The 26,387-nt window shown below is 37.0% G+C and overlaps 1 protein-coding gene across 4 annotated transcripts in view; it reads right to left on the bottom strand.

Annotated features, from left to right (window-relative positions):
* Window positions 1-26,387, bottom strand: part of KDM6A (lysine demethylase 6A) — a 208,927-nt gene that overhangs the window by 81,399 nt on the left and 101,141 nt on the right. For 3 of the 4 annotated variants that reach the window (XM_082865264.1, XM_082865266.1, XM_082865265.1), the window contains exons 5-6: window positions 16,373-16,431; window positions 7,397-7,517 (exon numbers count right to left, since the gene is read on the bottom strand). In XM_082865264.1, coding sequence (XP_082721390.1) covers window positions 7,397-7,517; window positions 16,373-16,431 — 180 coding nt within the window. Of the gene's footprint in view, window positions 1-7,396; window positions 7,518-12,427; window positions 12,489-16,372; window positions 16,432-26,387 lie in introns of those variants that run through there. The other variant, XM_082865267.1, reaches the window with a different exon arrangement.

Genomic DNA, 26,387 nt, shown 5'->3' with positions numbered 1-26,387 from the left:
AGGAATAAAATGTTGGCAACCGGTTTTTACTCTACGCCAGGCACTCTGTTATGGCTATGCATCTACGCAATTGAATAAAAGGCTCACTGAAATTAATGTCCTAATAGAAGCTTAAAAGACAGTTCCATAGCAGACTCCAAAAGATATAGCTGAGGGAAGAAAAGAGGTCCTTCAGGCTGAGGAAACGACTTATGTGTACACAGCCCTTATGAAACAGGGTTTCATGGACGGTTTAAGTGGGAGAAGGGAAGGTGTCAGGCACTCTTGAAGGTCAAAGGCAAATTATTTTTTTCTTTTTCATTTTTACAGATCGCCACAATTTTGAAAGTATGATTTAAAACCAACAAACTTAATTCCTAAAACTAATAGTCTATGATAAATGAATGAAACTAGGGAAATGCCTTAGGATGTGATGGTACTTACTTTAGGGATTTAGTCTCTGAAAATAAGATACAGAACTAAAACTGATTAAGTTCTGGTAACGTTTATGAGCCACGATGCCTGGCCAAGCTGATCTGATGGAGATTCTCTCAAAGCCCTCAAACTCAGTTCTTCCATTCTCTTTGTAATACAAGATTATTACAAGAGTTTCAAGGAAGGACTCTACTGCACCAATGACTAATAGTTAATGGATCCTGGCAATCATGACTCAAAAGAGGCTCCTTCTTTTCAAGTTTACCAATCTGGTCTCTTCCAAGACTTTCTTTAACAAAAAAGTAAGACAAAAGACATTCTATACTGAAGATGTTCAAAATCTTATTTCTAGCCCTTCTTTTCAGCTCCAAACTTATACTTGTCTATACCAATATCTGATATCCCTCAGGTACCTCCAACTCGATAAACTCCCAAATGACCCATCTCCATTCGGAGGCTTTTCACGTTCCAATCCCAAAACCTGCTGCTACTTTCTTTATCCCATACTTTAGTTAACAGAAAACTGATTCAAGCCAATAAATGGGGAATCTCTACCCACACTGAATCTGTTAATAAATTAACTCCTTTATTAAAACTCCTTAAGACCTCTAGGATGTGTTACCTTTTATCCATGCATCCATGCAGCCATCCTATGAGAACCCATTTATTCTACAGATCTTGCTCACCTTTCTTCCTGTAACTGGGTCCCACCTAATCTCCCAATTCCTCCTTTCTACCACATTTTATAAAAGTACAGGTATGCAACCGATTAGAAATTCTAAAACACTGGTTCTAGTATATGTCTAATCTGTGTACACAAATGATCAGAATATGTACTGACTTAATTTTCAAGTTCTTTAAATCTAGTGTACAATTTGTGTTCATATCAAAATAAGACTAATATGTACACAAATAACAAATACAAAGCAAACATAACATATTTTATAAAGGGGATAATGTAACAATTTGCATTGTAAAATGCTATTTTGGAATGTAACCTTTAAAAAAAAATGTGACACTGGATACACTGAATGCTTCATAAAGCTGCATTTGAAGATCAAATATTTACAACCACAAATTTAAGTAGTTATCAGTAAACACCAAAAAATGCTTTTTGATTAGAAACAACTTCTTGTAGTTAAAATGTATTTGAGGAGAGAAACCTGACACGGGAAACCTGGACTCATCGCAACCCCTCAACATCAGAGAGGATGGTTACTGCACATCTATGAGCAGTCATGTCCTTTTCAAACATGTATTTGAGGAACTGAAGTACTTCAGCTATTTACACTACTTCACACTTGAAGGTATGTAATAGAACTCAGGGCAGAAATAAATAACAAATGAAAAAACAATTGTGGGCAGGCAGAGTGAAGTGGAGAAAGCATTATTAAGTGGTTAGATAAACCAATTAGCAGATCACCTCATACCCGATAATATCTAGAAAAGATTAAAAGGTAAAGTATAAGTTGATGAACAGCAGAAAAAGGAAACATCAGGGAAAAGATTTCTGTCCACAAGTGAGGAAAAATGGACAAAAGACAAAATAAACAGCAGTAACCATCCTCTGCCAAAAGGAACAGGGACATTACACTCAGGTGAAACCAAGTTCCATTGCCAAAGTGGGAATTGGGGTGGTGATATTTTAAGGTACAAATGTGTAAGTAGTAGATAACTAGATCTAATGCACAGCATAGAGATTACAGTCAACAATACTGTACTATAAACTTCAAAGTTGCTAAGAGACAGATCTTAATTGTTCTCACCAAAAAAAAAAAAAGATAATAATGTGACATGGTAGAGGTGTTAGCTAATGCTATGGTAATGTTTATTTTGCAATATATAAATGTATCAAATCAACACATTATACACACACATTAAACTTACTCAAAGTTGTATGTCAATTATACCTCAATAAAAAATTAAAAATTTTTAAAAGCCTCGAATTTTCAAAAAGCCAGCTGGCAGAGTTAAGCTATTGAACATCATGAAGGAAACAGCGCAGGAGTGGGTTTGGTGAAATAATAGCAACTTTTATTATCTTTAGACAACTGAACTAATAAAAATATGCTGTTAAAGCTTCAACAACAAAAAATATTACAGATATCTTAGAAACTTAAGGCCTGGTTAAAATTAATTTAATAGCTAGTATTCAAATTCTCAGCAAGTATTTTTATAATACATAGAGTTCAAAGTATCTTAATTAAATGAAACAAACACATTAATGAATAAAATAATAAAAGACGAGGCATTTCACAGATTCCAAAAGTGGTTTCTAAAAGGAAGTACATATCATCTGATGCCTTTACTTATTCTTTCTGCCTTAATATCTCGGCATAAAAAAATATGACAATAAAATTCCTGAGTCTATATAAAGGATATGAGATTAAATCAGATACCTGGAAATGTAGTTTTCTAGAGAAAAGTGTAAAAAAAATTAAAAGTGGAAATGCTATTTCACTCAGAAGTTTCATGACTGGTGGCTGAATGAACTGGTGAACAGGGGGCATCTAGAGAAAACTGCACTGTCAGTTTGTGTAGAAAAAAATTCTGTTAAGAGATGACAAATAAAATCAGCCTTTTTTTTTCTCCCCAACGTTTCCAGCCAATCCTATGAGGCATTTTGTAATTTTATAGCCTCTTCCATTTCATTAATCTATCCATTCAAGAAACACTAAGCACCTGGTAAAATGCCAAGCTAACACACAAGTCTCATTTGAGTTTAACCCATTTCCTTAGAATCATCTCTTGTATTAGTAATTCTCATCTTCCTAACCCTTTCATATTAATCCCTTCAATCAGCACTTATCATCTTCAAATATCAAATTATAAGAGGACTTACATTGGTATCCCAGCCAACTATCCACAAGTTCCCATAAAAAAGCCACCCTCTTTACCTTTAAAAATCCAAGAAAGTTCTAATGCTGACATATTTTAGGGAAACTTAAATATGTAAATATTAGGAAGACATTTTTAATAATCTTCATTAAATTAAATAGATGCATTGGCATTAACTGAAGTATGGGTGTTATCACATATTATTTTGCATATATTAGCTTCATATGAGGGAAATAATTTTAATAGTCTGCCAGGGAGTAAAACTTAGAGGCATTATATAAAACTACTTGTCAAAATTGGTGTGCTTTTACTGAAGTAATGATAGCACACTGCCTCAAATACATAACAAATGTAAGCAATTATCATTAATATCATTAAAAAGTAATAAAACAAAATTCTGAATTATATGGAGGTAAAGAGGCAACCAATCCCACCTGGGGGGATATTATCTGAAGCAGGAAAGAAAAACAACAAAATATCATGTAGAAAGGTCACCCTGAAATGGACTCTGGCTCAGATAGTACTAAACTAGTTAATAAATTAAGAATTGGTACCTCCACCACTCAACTAAACACATGAAATCTTTATTGTCCAATTTAATGGAAAAATAACACCATCTGATTGAAAAGTAAGCTGGGCATTAACTTCACATTTCTGAGGATGGGCAGGGTGACAAAAATACAAGTATTCAATTCTAGGACGGGAAAATGGATTTCACACAAACAATATCTATACTAGGCCCCAAATTAGAGGAGTTTTAGATATGGTAGATAAACTGAGAACTAAGAAAGAAGGGCTGAAAAAACTTATTTGTCAGATACTTCGATATATATATTATTTAATCTTTTAACAATCTTGTGGAGTAGGTACAGTTATTCCAGTTCTACAGACACAAAGAGGATCAGAAAAGTTAGGCATCTTGCCCAAAGTCACACAATTAGTTTACTGGCAGGGTCAAATTTTAAAACCCAATTTACCTGCTCTGAGAGCTGTTTACACAGTACCAAAACAGAATGAATCTGCTTCAGAAATACATTTTGGGAGAAAAGTTATTACCAGAGATAGAAATAAAACAGGAGGCCCTGGAATGCATTTCATGTGTGGGTGAAAAGAAGGAATCTATTATGAAAATAAACTGTATTTTATTTAAATATTTTACCATCTAAAACATACTGTATATGTTGTATCTCTCCATCCCAGAGGGAAAGGAAATGAGGCAGAGAAGACCAGATCTGTAATGGACAGATTGTATGCACCACTCCCATACCAAAATACTCTTTTTACCCACCCCTCTCTCTCTATTAGACAGGAACAGTGTATTTAGGAAATCAAGCTCTGTTCAAAAACTGGGCATAACTGGTCTAAGAATAATCACACCTTTGATAAGGAATCACTGAGAATAGCCACGTGGTCTAATTCTGGCCAATGAGATGCAAAGTGAAATATTCTTGAAAAGATCAACAGGAAGTCAGGATCTTTCTCCTCTATAACATGATAAATCAGGTATTTACTGAGCACTTACTATATGCCAGCACTATACTAAGCACCTATGCCACTAGTAGTGGTATAGGTGCTTTTCTTTATGAGACACTGAAAAAGAAATCATCTCACTGTGTACCTGGCAACCAGCCTTAAGAATAAGCCAACACAGGGGCTTCCCTGGTGGCACAGTGGTTGAGAGTCCGCCTGCCGATGCAAGGGACACGGGTTTGTGCCCCGGTCCGGGAGGATCCCACATGCTGCGGAGCGGCTGGGCCCATGAGCCATGGCCGCTGAGCCTGCGCATCAGGAGCCTGTGCTCCACAACGCGAGAGGCCACAACAGTGAGGGGCCCGTGTACCGCAAAAAAAAAAAAAAAAAAAAGCCAACACAGAACAGAGAAGAAAATGAATCCTTAGTGAAACACTGGATCGGCTGAATCAACCAATCCTGAAGGCTGGACTTTACATTATACGAGCTACTTTTTTTTTGTCATTTTAACCAGCTTCAGTTGGGAGGTTTCTGAGGTTGCAGCCCATAGCATCTATACCAATACACTGTGCTAGGAAACAACTTCATGTAGTGGAAAAGTCACCAGAGGCTCCACATCTATCCATAAAGGTAAAGTACTAGCCAGTCCACTGTAGGAAAACTGAAGGCCACCTAAGGGGAATGGGGCATATCATTCCTTCTGATTCCTACCTTCACTTACACTAAATGCTAAGCACTTACAGTAATATACTGAAATACCTCCTCTTCAACTACATATGTTCATGCCTAAAATTCTCCTGAAAATAAACAAGGAATACTGGAGAGAGAAGCCTTAAAAAGCCAATGTCAAGATGAGATAAAAATCAAATGAAATCTTCTCATTATGGGGAAGAGAAATATCAAGGACTCCTGAAATTCTTTTCTATGTTCATGGAAATGAAACAAACATCAGAATGGTATCAAGTATTTTAAATAAATGGAAGAAAGGCCCCAAACCAAAAGACTGCACTTACTTAAGGCAATCTTGCTAAAATCGCTATGACTTGAAAGTTTGTTAGTCTTTACGCCTGAACAAATTAAAAGTTGTATACAGGAAGGTTTCTGTTGAACAGTAGTAAGCAAGAACACTTTGAATTAGCCATGGAACACTTCTCAACACTGTTTCCCCTAATTAAAGGGGATTTTAAATATTGCCACCTTCATGGAAAGAGAGTTTTGCATCCATAGAATTGTTTAAGGTACCACTGTACTGATATTCAGAGATAGCTACATTCCATAATTTGGGACAAATCTCATTACTTTTTTCCACTCAAATATATTTCCTGAGCAACACTTACACTTCTGCAACACACAATAACCATATTGTGACAGTTGTGTAAAAAGCTCTAATAACTTGACTTTGTATTATAAACATTTTAAGAGTCTGGTTTGCTAGTATACACTGTGAATGTCCAAGAGGAGGTCAAAATATGCAAGGTGGCATATCTGAACTTATTTTCCATTTCAAGTCCACTCACATGTGAACATATAGTTTGAGACATGCTGCTCTAAACTTGAGGAAAATTGATAACTTCTAGGCCAGCCCTTAGTCTCCACTTTACTTACATTTGCCCTAGGGCCTATTTCTCAAATTTCACTTACCTCTGAGAACTGTGTGATCTGAATACTTTCACAATCTACTTATTTTAGTGTTTTGGACTGTATACCTCTCTTTCGTACCATCAGCATTGTTCTTTATAAACTCATGAAAGATAGAAACAGTATTTGCAAAACTGTCTACTTTAAAACTCTAGAACAATTAGGCACTCTTAAATACAGTTTTATTTATTTATTATTTTTTTTATTTCAGTAGTTCCTTACTAGTGAATTCAAACTACAACCTACTGTAAAGTCATTGTTTATCTCCCTCCTGACCCTTCAGAATGAAGATAATCTGCAACGGAGATATTTAGAACATGGCAACCATTATAAATAGTCATATATTCACAAAAATTTAAGCTTTTCCTAGAACTTCTAATCCTTTTAAAAAGCAATACTTTTGTCGAGCAGGGAAGCACTATCTTCGTGAAAAGCCCAGTAAGACCTAAAGTGATGGCATAGACAGCACAAGAAACTAAATGAAAAACTTGAGAAATGTTAAATTCTATAGAAAGTAAAATATTTAACCAACAATGTTATTTTGCCCAACAATGTTTATACTCACAAACCAGCAGTTCAAATGACTAGCAAAGAACACACGTTTTTATATTTAAGATATGAGACGTGCTTTGCTGGTAGAGGTGGAGAGATTTCTAGTGAGACCCATACAAGTAAACAGTCAATGATGGGGTCACAGATACAGAATCATTAAGCAGCTGCTTCTGACCTCTATGGTTGCCAATCACTAATGGCAGAGTGATTCAGATGTCCAAATTGAGACTGAAACCTTCACCCTTTCCTGATAACACACCACAATTAAAACTCAAAAAAAAAAGTTTAATGATATAATTAGAAACCCAAACTTATGTATCTTCCAGTTCATAGCTGATAAACAGTTCTTTCATCTAAATTTTCAAATTTTCTTTTGAAGTACCATATAAATTACAACATTTCTCAATGTTCTAATATTTAACAACCCCCCCAAAGACCCCACAAAAATGAAACATTGTATCTCAGAAAAAACCCAACAACCTACCTTTAAACTAGACTCATAGTCTGTGTTCACTTTGAACATAAGACCAAGCCGTAAATGAATTTCCTTGGCTCGACAAAAGCTGGGATCAACATAAAGCACCTCCTGAAATGCTTTAATTGCCCTGAAAGAACATAGACATAAGATATCTTTACTTTTTAACACTTACATGAATTTTTGCTTGGTAGAACAGTAAAACTTCTCTTTTATGCAATTCTGTTTTATAGGAAATGCCAGTTTTATAAAAAAAAGATGTGAATGAATAGCTTTAACAAAAAAAAGACTAGGAAGGGGTGCCTGGGTCTTTTATGTACTTGAATGTGTGTAATATAAAAGGAGAAAAGGAAGATCAGTTGAATTTACTCTCAATTATTCAAATTTTTTTTTTCTGGTTGCATTGGGTCTTTGTTGCTGCACACGAGCTTTCTCTAGGTGCAGCGAGTGGGAGCTACTCTTCATTGCAGTGCACGGGCTTCTCATTGTGGTGGCTTCTCTTGTTGCAAAGCACAGGCTCTAGGTGCACGGGCTTCAGTAGTTGTGGCACATGGGCTCAGTAGTTGTGGCTCACGGGCTCTAGAGCACAGGCCCAGTAGTTGTGGCGCACAGGCTTAGTGGCTCCGCGGCATGTGGGATCTTCCCGGACCAGGGATCGAACCCACGTCCCCTGCATTGGCAGGTGGATTCTTAACCATTGCGCCACCAGAGAAGTCCCTTCAAGTAATATTTTATGGCTTAATTGTCAGTGTAAATAACTGATTTCACTGTTTCTGGAATTTCCTAGGGGAGAGAGGGGTGGGGCAGATAGTTTTGTTTTTAAGGGAGGAGAGATTAATCCTGTCTCTAGTCTACTCCATAAAATGAAGTCTTTTTTTTAAAACTTTATATTTCTATCTTTCATATTTAGGTTTACAATCCATCTGCATCTTATTTTTTATATGATGTGAGGTAGGGGTCAGTTTTCATTTTTTTCAATACAGATATCCAGTACCCCCTACATCACCTGTAGAAAAGACCCTCCTTACCACAGCTCTACAGTGCCACACTGTCCTAAATCAAATGTCCATATCAAACGTCTTGGTCTGTTTCTGGGCTCTCTGTTCTACTATATGTCACTTTATGTCTATCAGTCCATCTTTGCCCCAAATTCACATTTTATCTTTCATAAAAAGTCTTAATTACCAGTAGAACATATACAAGGATGAGGAAGGTACACTTTTCACTGAATACATTTTTATATCACTTAATCTGATCACATGAATGTACTATGTACTCAAAAATGAATTAAAATTATGACAAAGAAAAACATCTACTTTGAATTTTGAAAACTATAGTATCAGGTATAACAGTATTTTAGGCATCATTTTAAATCTCTCTACGTGATTTAAGGCTTATCCCAAGTACAGCTAATATATTCTTTGCAAAGCTTTTTATCAACTATTCTCTACTTCTATTTAATCTTAAAGGAGGTTACTTAGAATCTTAGACAATTCCAAAACAAAAGTCAATCTTTTTTATAAAAGTTCAAAATATATACCACAAAATAGAGCAAAACAACATGCCCTATGTCTTTAAGTAACTTTGTTTTGACTTGTATATTATCTATTTCCCCCCAAAAAAACCTGTGTGATTATATATTTATTATAAAATTAAGGGTTCTAAAAAGTAATATTTACTGTAAGGAGCATCAGATACCTTTACATCTGGCTAAATACTTTTTCCTGCAGAGGAACTCGGCATCTATGTGTTAAGATGGCATTTCAAATGGGTGGGGCTGTGTATGTGTTTTATTATTTGGTGTGTGTATAGACAGCAGAGGGGAGTCAAAGGCCTGATAAGAAAGAATTCGTGTAAATTACCTTTCTCATTCAAAGGTGACTTCCTATTTCTCTCAATCAGACTTGAAGATACTCATCAGCATACTGCTAAGAAGTTCTCTGTACTTTTCTCAAACCTTTCTAATGAGAGGAGGTGCAGCTTCAGCCTCTATATTCTCTTGGTCATGTCTAGAGCGCCACCTTCTAACAGAACAGATTGTGTGCACAGGTGTGTGTGAATGTGTGGGGGGGCGGGGGGAATACAACACACACATGTTGGGGGAGGGGCATAAAAAAGGTTAGGAAGAGAACAACTGCAGCAATAAATGATGTCAATTAAAAGATAAGACGTGACTGGGAAACGGTATGCAGGGGCTTTTGGAAGCTTCTGGGATGATAGCAATTTTTTATTTCTCGACCCAAGTGATAGTTATGAATGTTTATTTTATAAATAACATGTAAAGATGTATACTTATGTTTGTTTAATTTTCTTTAAGTATGTTACATTTTATAATAATAAAAATTGAGGATAATGTTTCATAAAGTCCTAATTAACCTTACCTTACGAAATGGGTCAGAGAACTCCTATGGAATGGGTCAGAACTAAGCAATGTCCACACATGCCAATTAACCCAGGCAAGGAAGAGTGGATATAGGTATATGTATAACTGATTTAGTTTGCTGTATACCTGAAATTAACTCAACCTTGTAAATCAACTATACTCCAATAAAAATTTAAACAAACAAAACTAACGGGGGCGGGGGGGGGCGGGGCGGACAGGCAGGCCTGAGTCAAATACATGAAAGAAAAAGAATGGAAGTGGTGGAAGATAGCAAAGGAAAGATGGAATAAAGGAGAAAAAGAAGATAGGAAGAAAAACAGTCTAAGGAAGGATGTATGCGAATGGGAAGAAGGAAAACAGATCATCAATAACAACCCCACAGGAGAAATATTTCCTATTGTCTCAGTTTCTGTGCCTTTAGTTCTTATCCACTTAGTTCACAATGTCACACAAGTACAAAAAACACAGGTTATTTTACAAAGTTCTCTACACGTGTTAACACACTGGAAATCTCTTTTAAAAAATTATTAACCTACCAGCAAAAATACATATTACAATACACTAGTCTGGGCTACACTGTGCCTGCTCTTTAAGGACTACTAAAAGTGCCCATGACAAGGGAGGACAATATATATCTATTCATCAAGTTCTCCAGGTTGTTTCAAAGTTTCCCTCAAATTCAATACTTGCAGACTCAATCTTCAATATCTCATTATCAGATAACTGAAATAGTCTCCTTAAAGACTTCCCTTGCTCTCCTCTCCTCTGGCTTGCCTATGCTTCCTAAAATATGTGGCTCCTGTGATTGCCTACTAACCATGATACTCTAACCATGATACTCTTTCAAGTCAAATCTCCATGTAGCATTTAAGGTTTGTGAGCAGTTATACCCATTGCCAGCCATGCCCTAACATTGCTCCTCCTCCGCTGTGAGCTGGCATATCTTAGGAATTTCTTCATGCAAATACTGGCCCTCTTGGCTTCACGGCTTCTCCTCAGGATGGTCTCCTGACCTGGAATATTTTCATTCTTCTGCTTCACTCTAAATCCACTATTACCTTTAAGACTCACCACCCAAACTCAACATCAACTATTTTTTGCTTAATGTTAACCAGCAGTTAGGTCCACTCTATAATCAAATCATTTTACTCTTTACCTGTCAGTGTGCTGTCTCTAGTTTTTCCAAGTAGTCTATTCCTTGAGGTTTACATTCCTCTTATTTTTTAAATACTCTAGACATTATAGGAAAATGTTTAATATATGTTTACTGATGTCATCACTCTTTATAATTAACTGACTGGACTTCTTGTTAAGGGGGTGGGAAGGGATGCTCCGGAGTCTCTTTACTGATCAGTTCTCCTCAGCTAACAAAATAGATGCAAGTTCATTTTCACTTGCTTTTCTAAACTCTTACCATCTTTTTCTCCTATGTGTTGCATCTACCCCTTGGGGTTGGGAAGGAAAAAAGAATGTGTTTATGTGTTAGGAGGGGGATAGTGTGTGGAGAAGACAGGTACCACTCAGACTACATTCTAATTTTGGTCATCATTTTAATTCATTCATATCTCACCAAACCACATGTAGCCAGAACATGATCTGTGTAGCAGAAGTTAGACTAAACCACCAACACATACAAATTCTGCTGATGTCAGTATTCTGACTGACAGACAATTTTAGAACATGAAAAATGGCTACCTAAAATGACAAAATACTTTTAATGATACAATACCTGGAAAGGTTTATAGTTTTCAAATATTAAAGTACAGTCTCTACTGAAATTTTAAACAAGTGCATATTGCTATGCTTGAGTATCCATGCATTTTCTTAAAATCTAAAGAATGTTTTTATATCACCAAAATTATTTCTATCAATTTTCAGTTTAAAATTTTTTGCAATTAATGTTTGCCATTGTTAACAAGTTTTAAAAGGAAATGATAACTTCAATAGCACTACCTGCAAAAAACACACACATGCTGAATATATTTTAAAACAATGGTCATTTTTAATAAGATTTCTAGAGCCATTTTTTTAAAAGCCGCCTTTAGAACTTTACCAAACTATAGAAAAATAATGATATTAACTAAACATTCTAGCACAGTTTTAGTACATTTGAAAAGAGACATAATAAAACTTTAAGTTCTCTGAAGCTAATAATGCTGAGTCCAGAGAGTTCCCTCAGGGATATCTGAAGAGATAAAGGAACTAATTCCATAAATTTTCATACTAATAAAATGGAGCATATTCTAGCTCTAAATCAGTAATAACATATATACACAACAGATATACACACTTCTATACACACATACATATATTTTTGGAAATTTAGAGGTTCCTTCTAAATGAGACAAATAGATTTGATTAAGAACTCAAAGAGACAGGTAAGGTAAGGTAAGGTAAGGTAAGAGGTTTAAAGTGGAGATGGAAGGAGAAGGCAGACCAAAGAGTAAATGGCACAAACCAACTTGCAGGTAAAAAAATGCTCAAGACATTTTCAGGGAAATGTTAATACAGTAGTGACTGACACAAAGAATATATTTAGGGGAACAATAAGTCTAGAAAGATCATCTGAGGTTGAAACAGAGAGGACCTTAAATGTGAGGATAAGTTAGAAGTATCATACACTAGGCTATTCACATTGACATTTGCTAATATATTACCTCCTGGTTCTTTTGCCCTCTCCAGCCATCTTCATTTCATCACTGTGGACAGTGGGATGTTTTCTTCCCACCCCTATTGTAAACTTTATGTTTTTATTCATAATTTCCCTGAAGTTTAATCAATCCAAACCCTTCCAAATTCTCTCTGGCAATCTGTGTGTCACTGGTAAGCATAACTTTACCAAAACTGCCTTAGTTATCTGCTATTTTCTTCAAAACAGCAGCGAACAGAATAAACTCAACATATGTTAACGTGAAGTTTTATTTTAATAGAAAAAAACTTTTGATCTAAGAGCATTAGTTTGCAAAATGATAGCTCAAAAACATATATTAAATATTAAGTTTTTGCCAGACTCCATGCTAAACAAGCCTCAGGATCAATGGTGGTTATCTCAAACTACATTAAGTTTATGTTTGCACCCAAAGCAGTGATTTTACAAGGAGAGCAGAGATTCCTACACCCCTAAGAACACTTGTAATTCGTACACGCTAGGGAAATGAGTCCTGGAGAAAGTTCCCTTGTAATGTGTTAACATTTCTGTCTTTTTAAACTCACCTCCATCTCATTACCCTACTCCTTGCTGATGTCAACATAATAATAATCACTACATTTCCTTACCAGGGCTTATCAATTAGATTTGGGAAGCTAATTTCCAAAATCCTATGCCTCTGGCACAGAATTATGTAGCTCTTAGGTTTGCCACTATAAGACCATTCTGATATTGATCAATGGGAATACAAAAGGTTATAGGCTAGAGAGAGAGGAATGATAAGGATTTTCAGGGAGGTATATTTAGAAATATGGCTGTAAGTTATAATACTTTATTACTGTATATATTTCAATTCCTTTCACCCAAGGATATAGTTTTCTTACTACAAAGGCAAGGAAAAGCTCAGTTCAAGGTACCCTTAGCAATATGCCATCCTCATGAAGAAGAACAAGTGAAGGCATGGGCATGCACTCATGCACATGGAAAGGAACAGCTTTATAGATACTGGTTCTAGCTCTCTGCTGCATGCATTTTACTATGGGCTTCTATGTCTTCCTTCCTCCTTATATTTATTTTAAGTTTGGTCACAGATTACTGTGTATGATAATAGTAAAATTAAATAATTATGATAAATCCAGTGAGGATATAACAGTTGCTCTACTACTTTCTGACATGGGCTCCTCTAAGAGGCTGAAATTGAAACTGGAAAAACTGACCAAATAACTGAACTCATCCAGAGGCTAACAATAAAATCAACTCACCCCCCAAAAAGGGGGCGGGGGAGCATAATAGGGCAAGAAATAAGACAAACAGGTTAACAAATAAAACCAGTTAATAAAATTGCTCTTAATAATTTATTAAGTCGCCATCACCAACCCCAACACACATGGTGGTTGCACACATTATTCTCGAATACTTAATCTAATTAAATAACAACAGACACCATTTACAAATATTAAATTCTACTTAAATTATAAATGTACAAGAGATGGAACATTCTGAGCTAACAATACAAAAAAGGCATACCACACTCTTCTCTGGAAATATTTTTTCAACAAATCCCAAAGAACTTAGTATGTGTTGGGGGTGGAGGTGGGTCTGTTCCCAGAAATTAATAGCCACCTATAAGTAAAACCAAATAAAACACAAGTATAGTTTTAACCTAAGGAAGTTCCTATCCGTTAAGGCTATACTCTAAAACTCTCACCAAGCACCTACTCCATGCCTCCTAGTTTTGTGGCTGTTCAAGAAATAGCAAGATAAGTGAAAGCAAAAATTGGGGCACAGAGTTTGTGAAAGAACATTTGACCAGCAAGACAGGAAACACACATCCATGATGGATTAAGAGAGGGTGTGAGGTATGTCATTTTAGGGAGCAGCTAGAGCTGAAACTCAAGACATGAGAAAATGGTGGTAACCAGGACAGGATCAACAGAACAGAAGGCACTTACTAATTCAGACATTGCATCATTCTTATATCATTTCAGTTTCATTTCTTAAGCCAACTGAAGGACACAGAAATCATATGTAGATAAGGAATCAAAAGATATAATTTTCCACACTACAAGCCCCCTAACTTGACATGGTCACATACTTTTTAATGCAATCCAATTTTCAACTGATGATGGCTTCACCTCACTACTGATCTTATGCTTGTATCTTCAATCTACAGGGAGTTCACAAGTTATCACAGGTAGGTGAAAATTAACTGGTGTGAGGTATACATGTTCATTTCTAAACTGCAGAGTTCCTTGCCTTGAGTTTCATCTAAATTATTTCTGGCTGGCCATAAAGAGTTTACCAATGTGCCCAGGAGAACAATTACAAATACTGATTAAAAAATAACCACCAATCAATCTTCAAACTTGGGGACAGACTACAACAGACAAAATAATTAGACTGGGAAATCTGAGCATAAGTTTGCTTCTGCCACCAATTAAACAGTTATATAATACTGAGTTACACACACATACACACCCCTTGTTTTCTACGTCTATAAAATTAAGGGAAAAAAACTAAGTTATCTCTTAAGACCACTCTGGTACTAAAAGTTTCGAATTGTGAATTCTATGAATAGCATCTTCAAGAAAGTAAAGAGATTTTAAAACAGTCCTAATCTACTCTTGATTTTACATATGATACACTGGCTATGAAGTTAGGAGGCTTAAATTTAGGCTTGCTCTACAACGATGGATAATTTAAAAGAAAAATATTACAAAGCTTCTTTATAAAGATCAATTATAGCTTTGTTTACAAAGAAAATGAGTGATTTGAATGATTATAATACTCTATCGACACAGGTGTTCTCTAACAATGCAGTGCTTCCATAGATGATCAAAACCCAACAGGACCAAAAGCAAACGGGAAAGAAAAGGCATCTGGGAAAAGTCATTCACGTCTTAAGTTTCATCTTAGAGAAACCACATCAAATCATTGCCAATGCATATTTAAAAGCTCTGTAATAAATATCCAGGATGCCCAACAGGTATATGACAGGGTTAAAACCTTTGGTCAAAATGTTCCTTTGGACTTTCTCAGCACCCATTCAGCTTAAAATTATGGAGAATAGAAGGCACTCTGACAAAGTCGAATATATTTCAAAAAATGTCTACATAGGGCTTTACAGTTTGCAAAATGTACATTATCTCATTTGATCATCAAAACTCTGTAGAGTAGAAAAGGCAAGTAACTGTAATGTACCTAAAACACACACACACACAAATGAGGAAACACATCAAACTAAGTGGCAGTGCTGAGACCAGAATACCAATCTTTCAACTATGTTCTTTCCACTAGAGAATGTTACTGTCTTGTCTGGTAAACAGAAAGACAACAAGGGGGCAAAGGCCACAGTAACAGGGACCTATACTTTACCGTTTATAAAATCTTATATATATTTCTATCATATTTAATGTCTGACTCTGAAGGTGGTACCATTATTCCTATTTTATAGAAGAGAAAATTGAGAGTTTATAATCTAGTGCCTAGTTACTAGAAATTGGAAAAGTACTAGCACACTCGTGTGTGTGCGTGTCTTTTGGTGAAGGAGGAAGGGAAGGAGCAGTCAATATATCTAAAAGTCTGAAAAGGAAATACTGCTCATCACAGACCATTTACCAACTTGAGAATAGAGAGTAGAGTCATTCCCCAGTTCAAATAACCTGGGGACCACCAGTCCATAACAAGTGACTGAGAAATTCCCAAAGCTTTCTAATCTAAGTCGTCTTTAATCAGAATCTTATACCAGATTCTTTTAGGAACACTTATATTTCTAATAATCTAAGGTAGGTCAATATCCCTGAAGGAACAAACTAATAATTTCAGGAGATTATTGGGAAATGTAGGCTTAGTGATATTAAAATATTTTGTATTTATTACGCACACACACAAAAATACAAACTAAATAAGTCATTTACTGAAAACAACTGGAGTTATTAGTTTTATGTCAACTTACCACTGAAATGCATTGTAATGGAAGTAGACCAAACCAAGACCATATAAAAAGGCAGCATTCTGGAAAGAAAGGGAAAAAGAGACTTTTAGGAAAAGCATTTATGTCTAATACATATGTTACAAATACTATAAAATATGGTATCCAGGATGTTTTATGTTACTAAAAATCTATCCTGCATTACAATATAGTTACAATGTTTTGGGGTGTTTTTTGTGTTTTTTGTGTTTTTTTTTGCAGTACGCGGGCCTCTCACTGCTGTGGCCTCTCCCGTTGCGGAGCACAGGCTCCGGATGCGCAGGCCCAGCGGCCATGGCTCACGGGCCCAGCTGCTCCGCGGCATGTGGGATCCTCCCGGACCGGGGCATGAACCCGTGTCTCCTGCATCGGCAGGCGGACTCTCAACCACTGCGCCACCAGGGAAGCCCTACAATGTATTTTTAAAACATCAAAATAACTGATGAGTCAACAGATGGCACAGAATCCAATCAACTGGGACAGATTCTGTGGTTTCTTTTTAATCAAACCTGCCCTGAAATAAAAAATCTGTCAGCACATACAGATGGCCAATAGGCACATGAAAAGCTGCTCAACATTACTAATTATTAGCGAAATGCAAATCAAAACTACAATTAGGTATCACCTCACGCCAGTCAGAATGGCCATCATTAAAAAGTCTACGAATAACACATGCTGGAGAGGGTGTGGAGAGAAGGGAACCCTCCTACACTGTTGGTGGGAATGTTAAGTTGGTGCAGTCACTATGAAAAACAGTATGGAGGCTCCTCAGAAAACTAAAAATAGAATTACCATATGATCCAGCAATCCCACTCCTGGGCATATACCCAGACAAAACTATAATTCAAAAAAATACAGGCACCCCTATGTTCATAGCACCACTATTCACAATAGTCAAGACATGGAAACAACCTAAATGTCCATCGACAGATGAAAGGATAAAGAAGATGTGGTACATATATACAATGGAATACTCCTCAGCCATAAAAATGTCATTTGCAGCAACATGGATGCAACTAGAGATTATCATACTAAGTGGTCAGTCAGAAAGAGAAAGACAAACACCATATAACATCACTTATATGTGGAATCTAAAATATGACACAAATGAACCTATCTACAAAGCAGAAACAGACTCACAGACATAGACAACAGACTTGTGGTTACAGGGGGTGGGGGTGGACTGGGAGTATGGGGTTAGTAGGTGCAAACTATTACATACAGAATGGAAGGACAACAAGGTCCTACTGCATAGCACAGGGAACTATATTCAATGTCATGGGATAAACCATAATGGAAAGGAATATAAAAAAGTATGTGTATGTATGTATGTATGTTCGTGTGTGTGTGTGTGTGTATGCATGCATTAACTGAGTCACTCTGCCATACAGCAAAAATTAACACAACATTGTAATTCAACTATACTTCAATTAGGGCTTCCCTGGTGGCGCAGTGGTTAAGAATCCGCCTGCCAATGCAGGGGACACGGGTTCAATCCCTGGTCTGGGAAGATCCCACATGCTGCGGAGCAACTAAGCCCGTGCACCACAATTACTCAGCCTGCGCTCTAGAGCCCATGAGCCACAACTACTGAAGCCCGTGCGCCTAGAGCCCGTGCTCCACAAGAGAAGCCACTGCAATGAGAAGCTCGCACACCGAAACGAAGAGTAGCCCCTGCTCGCTGCAACTAGAGAAAGCCCACACACAGCAACAAACACCCAACTCAGCCATAAATAAATAAATGAATGAATGAATGAATAATAAACTATACTTCAATTTTAAAAAGTCTGTCAGCAGAATTCTATGGGTAATCTAAGAGAAAAACCTATTTTTCAGGAATAAGAAAATGTCTATGCTATCCTATTCTCTCTTGCTTGTATCTCTGTATTCTTCCTCTAGTTCCTTCTGTTTCTTGAACTGGATTTAATTTTATGTTCAGTGTTGCCAGGAAGGTAGTTAGAATTCAAAGTAAATGCACAATATAAACGTAGAACAAATTTTAGTATTTAAAAAAACCCACATGCGGGCTTCCCTGGTGGCGCAGTGGTTGAGAGTCCACCTGCCAATGCAGGGGACACGGGTTCGTGCCCCGATCCGGGAAGATCCCACATGCCGCGGAGCAGCTGGGCCCGTGAGCCATGGCCGCTGAGCCTGCGTGTCCAGAGCCTGTGCTCTGCAACAGGAGAGGCCACAACAGTGAGAGGCCCGCGTACAGCAAAAAAAAAAAAAAACCACATGCTAAAATGACACCTAGCCATTTACATTTTGGGCTATAAACATCAGTGATTCCTTTTGCAGTACAAAACAGAGATGCCTATCCAGACTCAATCTGACCTCTGGCCTCCATATGGGAAACTAGCTACCTACTCCCTTTTTTCAAAAAGGGCAAACAGTTGAGTACCCACTATGTGTTCTCCAAACTTATGTTCTAAAACTTAAAAAATTTCAAACTCTTACTAAAATGTTTCTTACTGTATTATTTTAGGTTGTATTTCCCCAGAAGTACACCCTGAGACAAAAGGTTTTAGTATACGTGGTTTATTTGGGAAGTTACCCTAGGAAACACCACTAAGGGAGTAGAGAAGTGAGGCAGGGAAGGGAAGGAAGCCAATAAAGGGTGCAGTATGGCTGACTATGCAGCTGTGGGCAACTGGGACTTAATACTGCTGGGAATTTCTAGGAGACAGTGAAGAACATTCCTCAGAGTCATTTTGCGCTAGGTGTGAGGGAACTACAGTACTTATCCCACAACTGCTGTCATTCAATGACTGGAGAAAAAGAATCCGTGATGTTTAAAGACCAAAGTGTAATAAATAGCTGGGTGACTTTTTGGTATGCAATTATTATTTTTAATACTAAAACTTGTTTTAGGGTTATATTGTGCATTTCCTTTGAATTCTAACCACACTTCTGGAAACACTGAAAAAAGGTTTCTTAAGTAGATCTTAAAGTGTAATAAACATGGAAATTTAATTTCATTAAATCCTCAATACCCTCAATTTTCTGAATGAGAAAATTACATGCTACAAGGGTATTCACAAATACGGGGATTCACAAAGATCTCAGACAACATCCATTTCAAAAGTTCATATTCAAATTTTTAAAATTTAGTTGAAACTGGCTTCAATCAGGATCATTCATTTACGACCCCACTGTATCCCTGAAATAGACTGAACTTTTACTAGGTATTGAGGACAATACTCAAGGGTTGAACAAGCCAAACTGATTAAAATGTACTTCCCCGCACACTACTCTGTGTGTGTGTGTGTGTGTGCGTGTGTGTGTGTGTGTTGGGGGGTGGGATGGATGATGTTCAGAACACAAGAGTAGTTAAATTCAGAGTTATGAAATGTTCTACCCAAGAAAAGTTTAGATTTGAAACACAACTGTCTCCCTAGGTGGGGGAGATGGAGGGGAGGAGAGCATGGTTGAATAACAATAGACAGCATCTTTCACCAAATTAGGTAATTGCCCAGAGAAGGCAGTGTAAGGTGTGGTGGAAATATGAGTTTACTGAGGGACATTTCTGCTTTCAGTACACATCCTGCATTCTCTCAACTTCTTTTGTTCATAGCTCATCCTTTCCCCTCTAGGAAATCTTATCCCCATCCCTGCCACTGTATAAATTTTATCAATCCATCTAGATGCATTTAAATGTCATCTTCCCTATGAAGCTTTGCCACTTCTCCCACCTCAAACCAGAGGTAATCTTTCCAACCTCTAAATTTGGCCTTAGCATAATGTCTCTAGCATGTGACATTATGGTATAATAGTAAGAACTTAATTTTATGCAAAATGCTAACATCATTTCTTTTAAAAGGTACTAACAACCCTTTGAGGTGGCAGAAATTTAAAGAATGAAGAGATATTAAGCAACTTGCTCAAAGAGACAGTTGCAGACATAGGAACTGAATCTAGGTCTGCCTCCAGAGCTCACTCTTAACTATTGATAATATATTTTTGCCATTTGTGTATTGACTAAATTCCATCCCATCAGACAAAAATGCAACGAAAGCAGGAGTGCTAATCATCTGTGTATATTACCTAGCATACACAGTGCCTTCCACATAGCAGATGCCCACAGGTTTAGTAAATTGAACCACCCAGTATTTAAGTTCAGTATTAAGTTCAGTTTCCTGGGTGACACAGAATTAGTATGAGGGATGGTCCCTATTAATCAGGAGCTTATAAATCTCACCAAGGAGGTAAGTCTCATTTTTCCATAACAGTAAATGATATAATTTAAACACTTACTGAGCACCTACTATGATTCATAACAGAGTTATTAGCACTGGGAAGAAAGCAGTAAGCAAAAAAGACAAAAATTCCTATCCTCAATGAACTTACAATCTAAGGACAAATGATTATGAAATTAAGTGCATAATAATATATTCCTAGCTGCAGCCATTTAAGAGTTAATGAAGTATAATAAGGACTAGGAAAAGAGGTAGAACTTGGGTATTGCTGGGAAAGGAGAAGGAAAAATAAGCCATCTCAGCCAGGGGTTGTAATCCACACATTTTTGGAAATAATGACCTGGGGGTGTGAATGGCTATGTGCCCTGACAAAGATGTGTTCCCTCCCAATGTACAATCTCACCAAAAATGCCAACAGCATCCCCATTGAGAAACATAGATCTATGCAGAAGGATGACCCAAGCAAAGGCACTGATATGAAAATGAGTTTAAATGTGATATAGTCACTCTTCAATCCACTGTGAGAAGTTAGGGGAGTAACTTTCTGGGAAATGTATTATTTATAAAACATACTCCTGCTTCAGTCCAAATCCTTAGAGGTTAGAGTATCTATATTAGGTGTCAGCAAACTATGGCACATGGGCCAAATCCAGCCAGCCACCTATTTTTATAAAGTTGTACTGAAACATAGCTATACCCCCACTCATTTACTTATTGTCTATATAGCTGCTTCCAGTTCCAACAGAAGAGCTGAACAGTTGCAACACAGAGACTATCCAGCTTACAAAAGCTAAAACAGTTACTATGTGGCCCTTTACAAAAGAAATTTGCCAACCTCTGACCTAGACTGTATCACAGTACCCATCATAATCCCAAATTAAGAAATTATAACTTAATAAGATTACAATCAATTTATATTGAAGGCAGGGTGTGGTTCATTAAGTTAGCAGTTCACTAATGCCAGAGAGTCCCATGAAGGTGTTTTCACTGATCCCCAACAGGGAAAATACTGACCCTTAGCATTGAGAAATGTGAATTCAGCTGCCCATCAGCATCAAAAACTCCAATAGAACCTTCCCTACTTTCTCAGTGAAGCCCAAAACCCTGAGACTGTTTTGTTAGGTTTATATATAAACCTTTATCTCTGGCTATTGAGGGACTTACTCATTACAGGGCAACTCCAGCATGCATGTGTAAACAAACTTTGTCTTTTCTCCTGTTAATCTGTCTATTGTCAGTTAATTTGCAGGCTCCCAACCACTGCACCCACACTACAAGAGGGAAAAGGCATTTCCTCCCAACAGTGACAAGCAGCAACCCTGTATGAAAATCAGACTGGGCAGGGTCTAGAATGGCCATCATGGACATATCATGATTTTGAAAGAAAACAAGCTTTAAAGACAGCAGTAGAGTGCCAGTAAGTTTAAGATCAGAACACTGCCCCGCCCCGCCCCCCCTTTGAGGACACGGCAATTTCCTATCTAGCATGGTTTGGGTTTTTTAAGGAAAGTTTTAGACCCAGTATCCTACAAGCATGCAGCAGTAAGAGGGTAGCTGTTTCCGAAAGAGAATATTAGTAAAATATTCAAGCTTTTAAAAAAATTTTATTAGACAAAACTGACTAAATGATGAGATTATCAAGATATTGTTATACTACTGCCAATATTTGGGTAGAATAGCAATCTGATTGTAGCACCTCCAAACATTCCATACTCCAGTAATCACCTCTGAAGACAATTTTTTATGCAGAGATATCATTAAGAAATAAAATCAAGCCAGACTATTAGAAAAATATAATAGTATGAAGGCATTCCAGAACTCCAGGAATGAATTTCCAAATGCCTTCTGGGTACTCTCCACCTGTTGAATATACTACAAATACCTGAAATTCCATTATCTTACACTGCAGAGGAGAGTCTGATGCTCTAATGGTACTGAAGATTTTACATAGTGGTAGCAATCTCACCAGTTAACCAATCCAAAAAGTAATCCTACTTTTCTTGTCTCAACTCTTCCCCACCAATAAGCCAAATTCATTCTATTCACAAAGCTCATTTTACAATCAAAAAGCCTTTGAATCTATCCCCTTCTCCATTCCTACTGCCTTTCTCTAGGTAATTTAGGACCTTGCCTTTGTCTACCTGACCTGTTTCAATAGCTTCCTAACTCAGCTCCCAAACCTTCGCCTCCCCTTCCATGTCCCCCCTTTCAAAATACCTTCCACACCATTACCAGTGAACTTGTGAAAAACTCAACCATGACACTTTCTCTATTTTAAACTCCTCTGAAGATTACCTACAACCTAGCCTGACTATAAGGGTCTTGGTTATATGACTCTTGCTCAACTTTCCCAATCCCACAGCCACCACTCCAGTCAGGACAAATGACATGCAGGCCTATGAATAAAATATGCTCTTATACATTTCCACGATTTTAAACATGTTTGCTTCCTCTGCTGAAAAAGCCAATGCCATCTTTCCTTCAACTCATTTCTCAACCTAGCAAATTCCCATCCATCCTTGGGACTTCCCTTGTGGTGCAGTGGTTAAGACTCCATGCTCCCAATGCAGAGGGCCCAGGTTTGATCCCTGGTCAGGGAACTAGATCCTACATGCATGGCGCAACTAAGGAACCCACCTGCCGCAACTAAGACCCGGCGCAACGAACCAACCAAATAAATAAATAAAATTCCTATCTATCCTTTAACACATCATTCATCTCTTCTTTCCACAAGTATTACCTGACACATTCCCAAGTGCAGAGTTAGGTTTTTCTGAAGCAAGTTTCCAAATGAATATTCATGTCTATTACAGATATGCCCTTCATCTCCTCTACTAGAATATGAGCTTGTAAAAAGGTAGATAGAGCTCAAGTCATCTTTTGATCCCTATGGCAAAGTAACTAGCATATATAAGTTACTGAGGAAAGTTTTACTGCTAATAAATCAATCTCTTACAGCCTTAAATAACCTATTACACATTTTTATCAAAGAATTTAACACTGTGCTGATTCAATTTATACAGAATCACTCCCTTAATACAATCCAAACTACCTTTTGAACACTTATAAGAGTTTCTCCTAGTTACAATAATATAGCAAAAGAGGTTGTCAAAGCTCATTACATCAATCAGATCCAAAGTTATAGCATTAGAGCAGAAGTTCTGCTTCCGTGAAACTAATACAACATTGTATATCAACTATACTCCAATAAAAATTTTTAAACAAAAAGAAGAAGTAGTTCTGCTTCCAAAATCTATGCATAGTATTGCATAGAGATCATGAAATCAGGCTACAGAGGCCATCAGACTTGGCTTGTCACTTACTATCGACTCACAAAACAAGTTAACTGAGTCTCAATTTCATAGGGTTGCTTTGAGGAATTAAGATTATACATGACCTGGCACTTGGGATTTTTGTGAGAAGTAAAGGAGGTAATGTATCTACCACCAACAAGAAAACTATCTAGCACATGGTAATTGCTCAATGGATACAGTATGACAGATAAAATTCTTGGAAGTCTCACATGCTGTAAAAAAAAAAAAATTACACATTAAAAACAAGAGGATTTAGAAATAAAAGAGAGTTGTGGACAAGACTGCTCAAGACCTATGCAACATTATAACCAGAGGATTTCAAAAGTAGTAACTAGTACCTGGAGACAGCCTGAACCACTCAAGCAAGAAGCTCAGCATGATGATAGGTTGCCATGGTCGATATCAAAAATGAACAAAACAATGAAGTTGCAATTCTGGCAATCCTTTAATTAGAGCAGAGCTGGAAGGTGCTGAGACAATGAAAATAGCTGAGAGCTGTACAAAACTGGGAACCTGCTTTTCTGAGGAAGAGCTCTGGATGAAGGTACTCGTGCTTAATTTTCTTAAAATCTAGACTACAGAACTCCTGCTACCAGTGCTGCAGTCAAGCTGAGAGAACTTTTCCCTTTCCTACTTAAGTTTATAATTATACTCCCCATTATCCAGAAAAAAGCTTAAGTGAAACAGTAAGACTTCCACATCATACAACGTAATTCCCTTATTTACCAATAACATGAATTAATTTCTATTAGTAGTACAGTCTATTTTGCAACGTGTATCTTCTTTTACTGTTTTCTATCCTAACTATTAACATGATAAGACGAAATAAAGACATTTCTCAGCCTCTGCTGCAGCTAAGAGTTCTCAAATTACTAAGTTCTCGCCAGTGAGATGTGTATAATCTCATGATTCCCTTAAAGCCGCAATCCCCAACCTTTTTGGCACCAGGAACCAGTTTCGTGGAAGACAATTTTTCCACAGACTGGGGGGGCCGGGGGGGATGGTTTCGGGATGATTCAAGAGCATTACATTTATTGTGCACTTCATTTCTATTACTATTGCACTGTAATATATAATAAAATAATTATACAACTCATCATAATGCAGAATCAGTGGGAGCCCTGAGCTTGTTGTCACTTGTCACTCACTGATAGGGCTTTGATATGAGTCTGCAAGCAATTGATTTATTATGGTCTCTATGCAGTCAAACCTCTCTGCTAATGATAATCTGTATTTGCTGCCGCTCCCCAGCGCTAGCATCACTGCCTCAGCTCCACCTCAGATCATCAGGCATTAGATTCTCATAAGGAGCGCGCAATCTAGATCCCTTGCATGTGCAGTTTACTGTAGAGTTCGGGCTCCTATGAGAATCTAATGCTGCCGCTGACCTGAGAGGAGGCGGAGCTCAGGCAATAATGGGAGTGATGAGGAGTGGCGGTAAATATAGATGAAACTTCGCTCACTTGCCCACCGCTCACCTCCTGCTGTGCGGCCCAGTTCCTAACAGGCTACAACCGGACTGGGACCACGTGGCCCGGGGGTTGGAGACCCCTGCCTTAAAGAAAAGGGTTGTTGCCCTCTGCTTCCTCTTCCTCTGACCAGCTCCTTGGAATGTAGAACCAACTCCAAGGCATCAGATAAAGAAAACTCAAGAAAGAAAAAATATAGACCAATTTGAATTATGAACAAGGATGCAAAGATGCTACATATTAGCAACCCCAATCCAGAAATAACTAACAACGATAAAAACTTATTGTCAATTTGAACTTACTTCAGAAATACAAGATTGATTTAAGGAGAAAAAAATATAAAATTACCTCAATGGATGCAGGAAAAGTATTTGCATACAAAAGAAAAATGCTGACTTTTAAACTGAAAATTTTTAAAGTTGGTTGTCATTAGAGTAAGGAAGTTCCTTTCTATTCTTAGTTTGCTATTTACAAAAAAAAGAACTTAAAGTAATCATGTTTAATGGTAAAACATTTAAAATGCTCCCTTTAAGAAGGGAAATAAACAAGACAAATGTACTATACCACCTCTTTCAATCCATACTGTGCTGTCATCCTAGTTATTGCAGTAGCAGGAGCAAAGATCACAAAAATTAAGAAACAAAGTTACCATTAATTACAAAGGTAGGATAGTCTACATAGAAAATCCAAAGTAACATAGTCAAATTAGCCAAGTTAGTAAAAGTTAGTGAAGTTCTCAGTAAATTTAAAGCATACAAAAACCAACTGTAGTTCTATATTCCAGCAAAGAGATAAAAATGAAATTAAAATGACATTTATAACAGCAATAAAACTAGAAGATCTAAAATACATTATTTTATAATATGCATAAGAACTTTATATGGAAATACCATAAAACTTTATTGAATGAAAGACAATGACAGTTTTTCTTTTTTAAACTGTACAAAGTTAATACAATTCCAATCAATCCCTGGAAGCCATTGTGTTTTATTTATTTAATTTTATGGCTCTGATTTCCAGC

The sequence above is a fragment of the Leucopleurus acutus genome (genome assembly GCF_964270905.1).
Source record: "Leucopleurus acutus genome assembly, chromosome: X".
Classification (NCBI taxonomy): Eukaryota; Metazoa; Chordata; class Mammalia; order Artiodactyla; family Delphinidae; genus Leucopleurus; species Leucopleurus acutus.
This window is presented reverse-complemented; position numbering and strand designations above follow the sequence as displayed.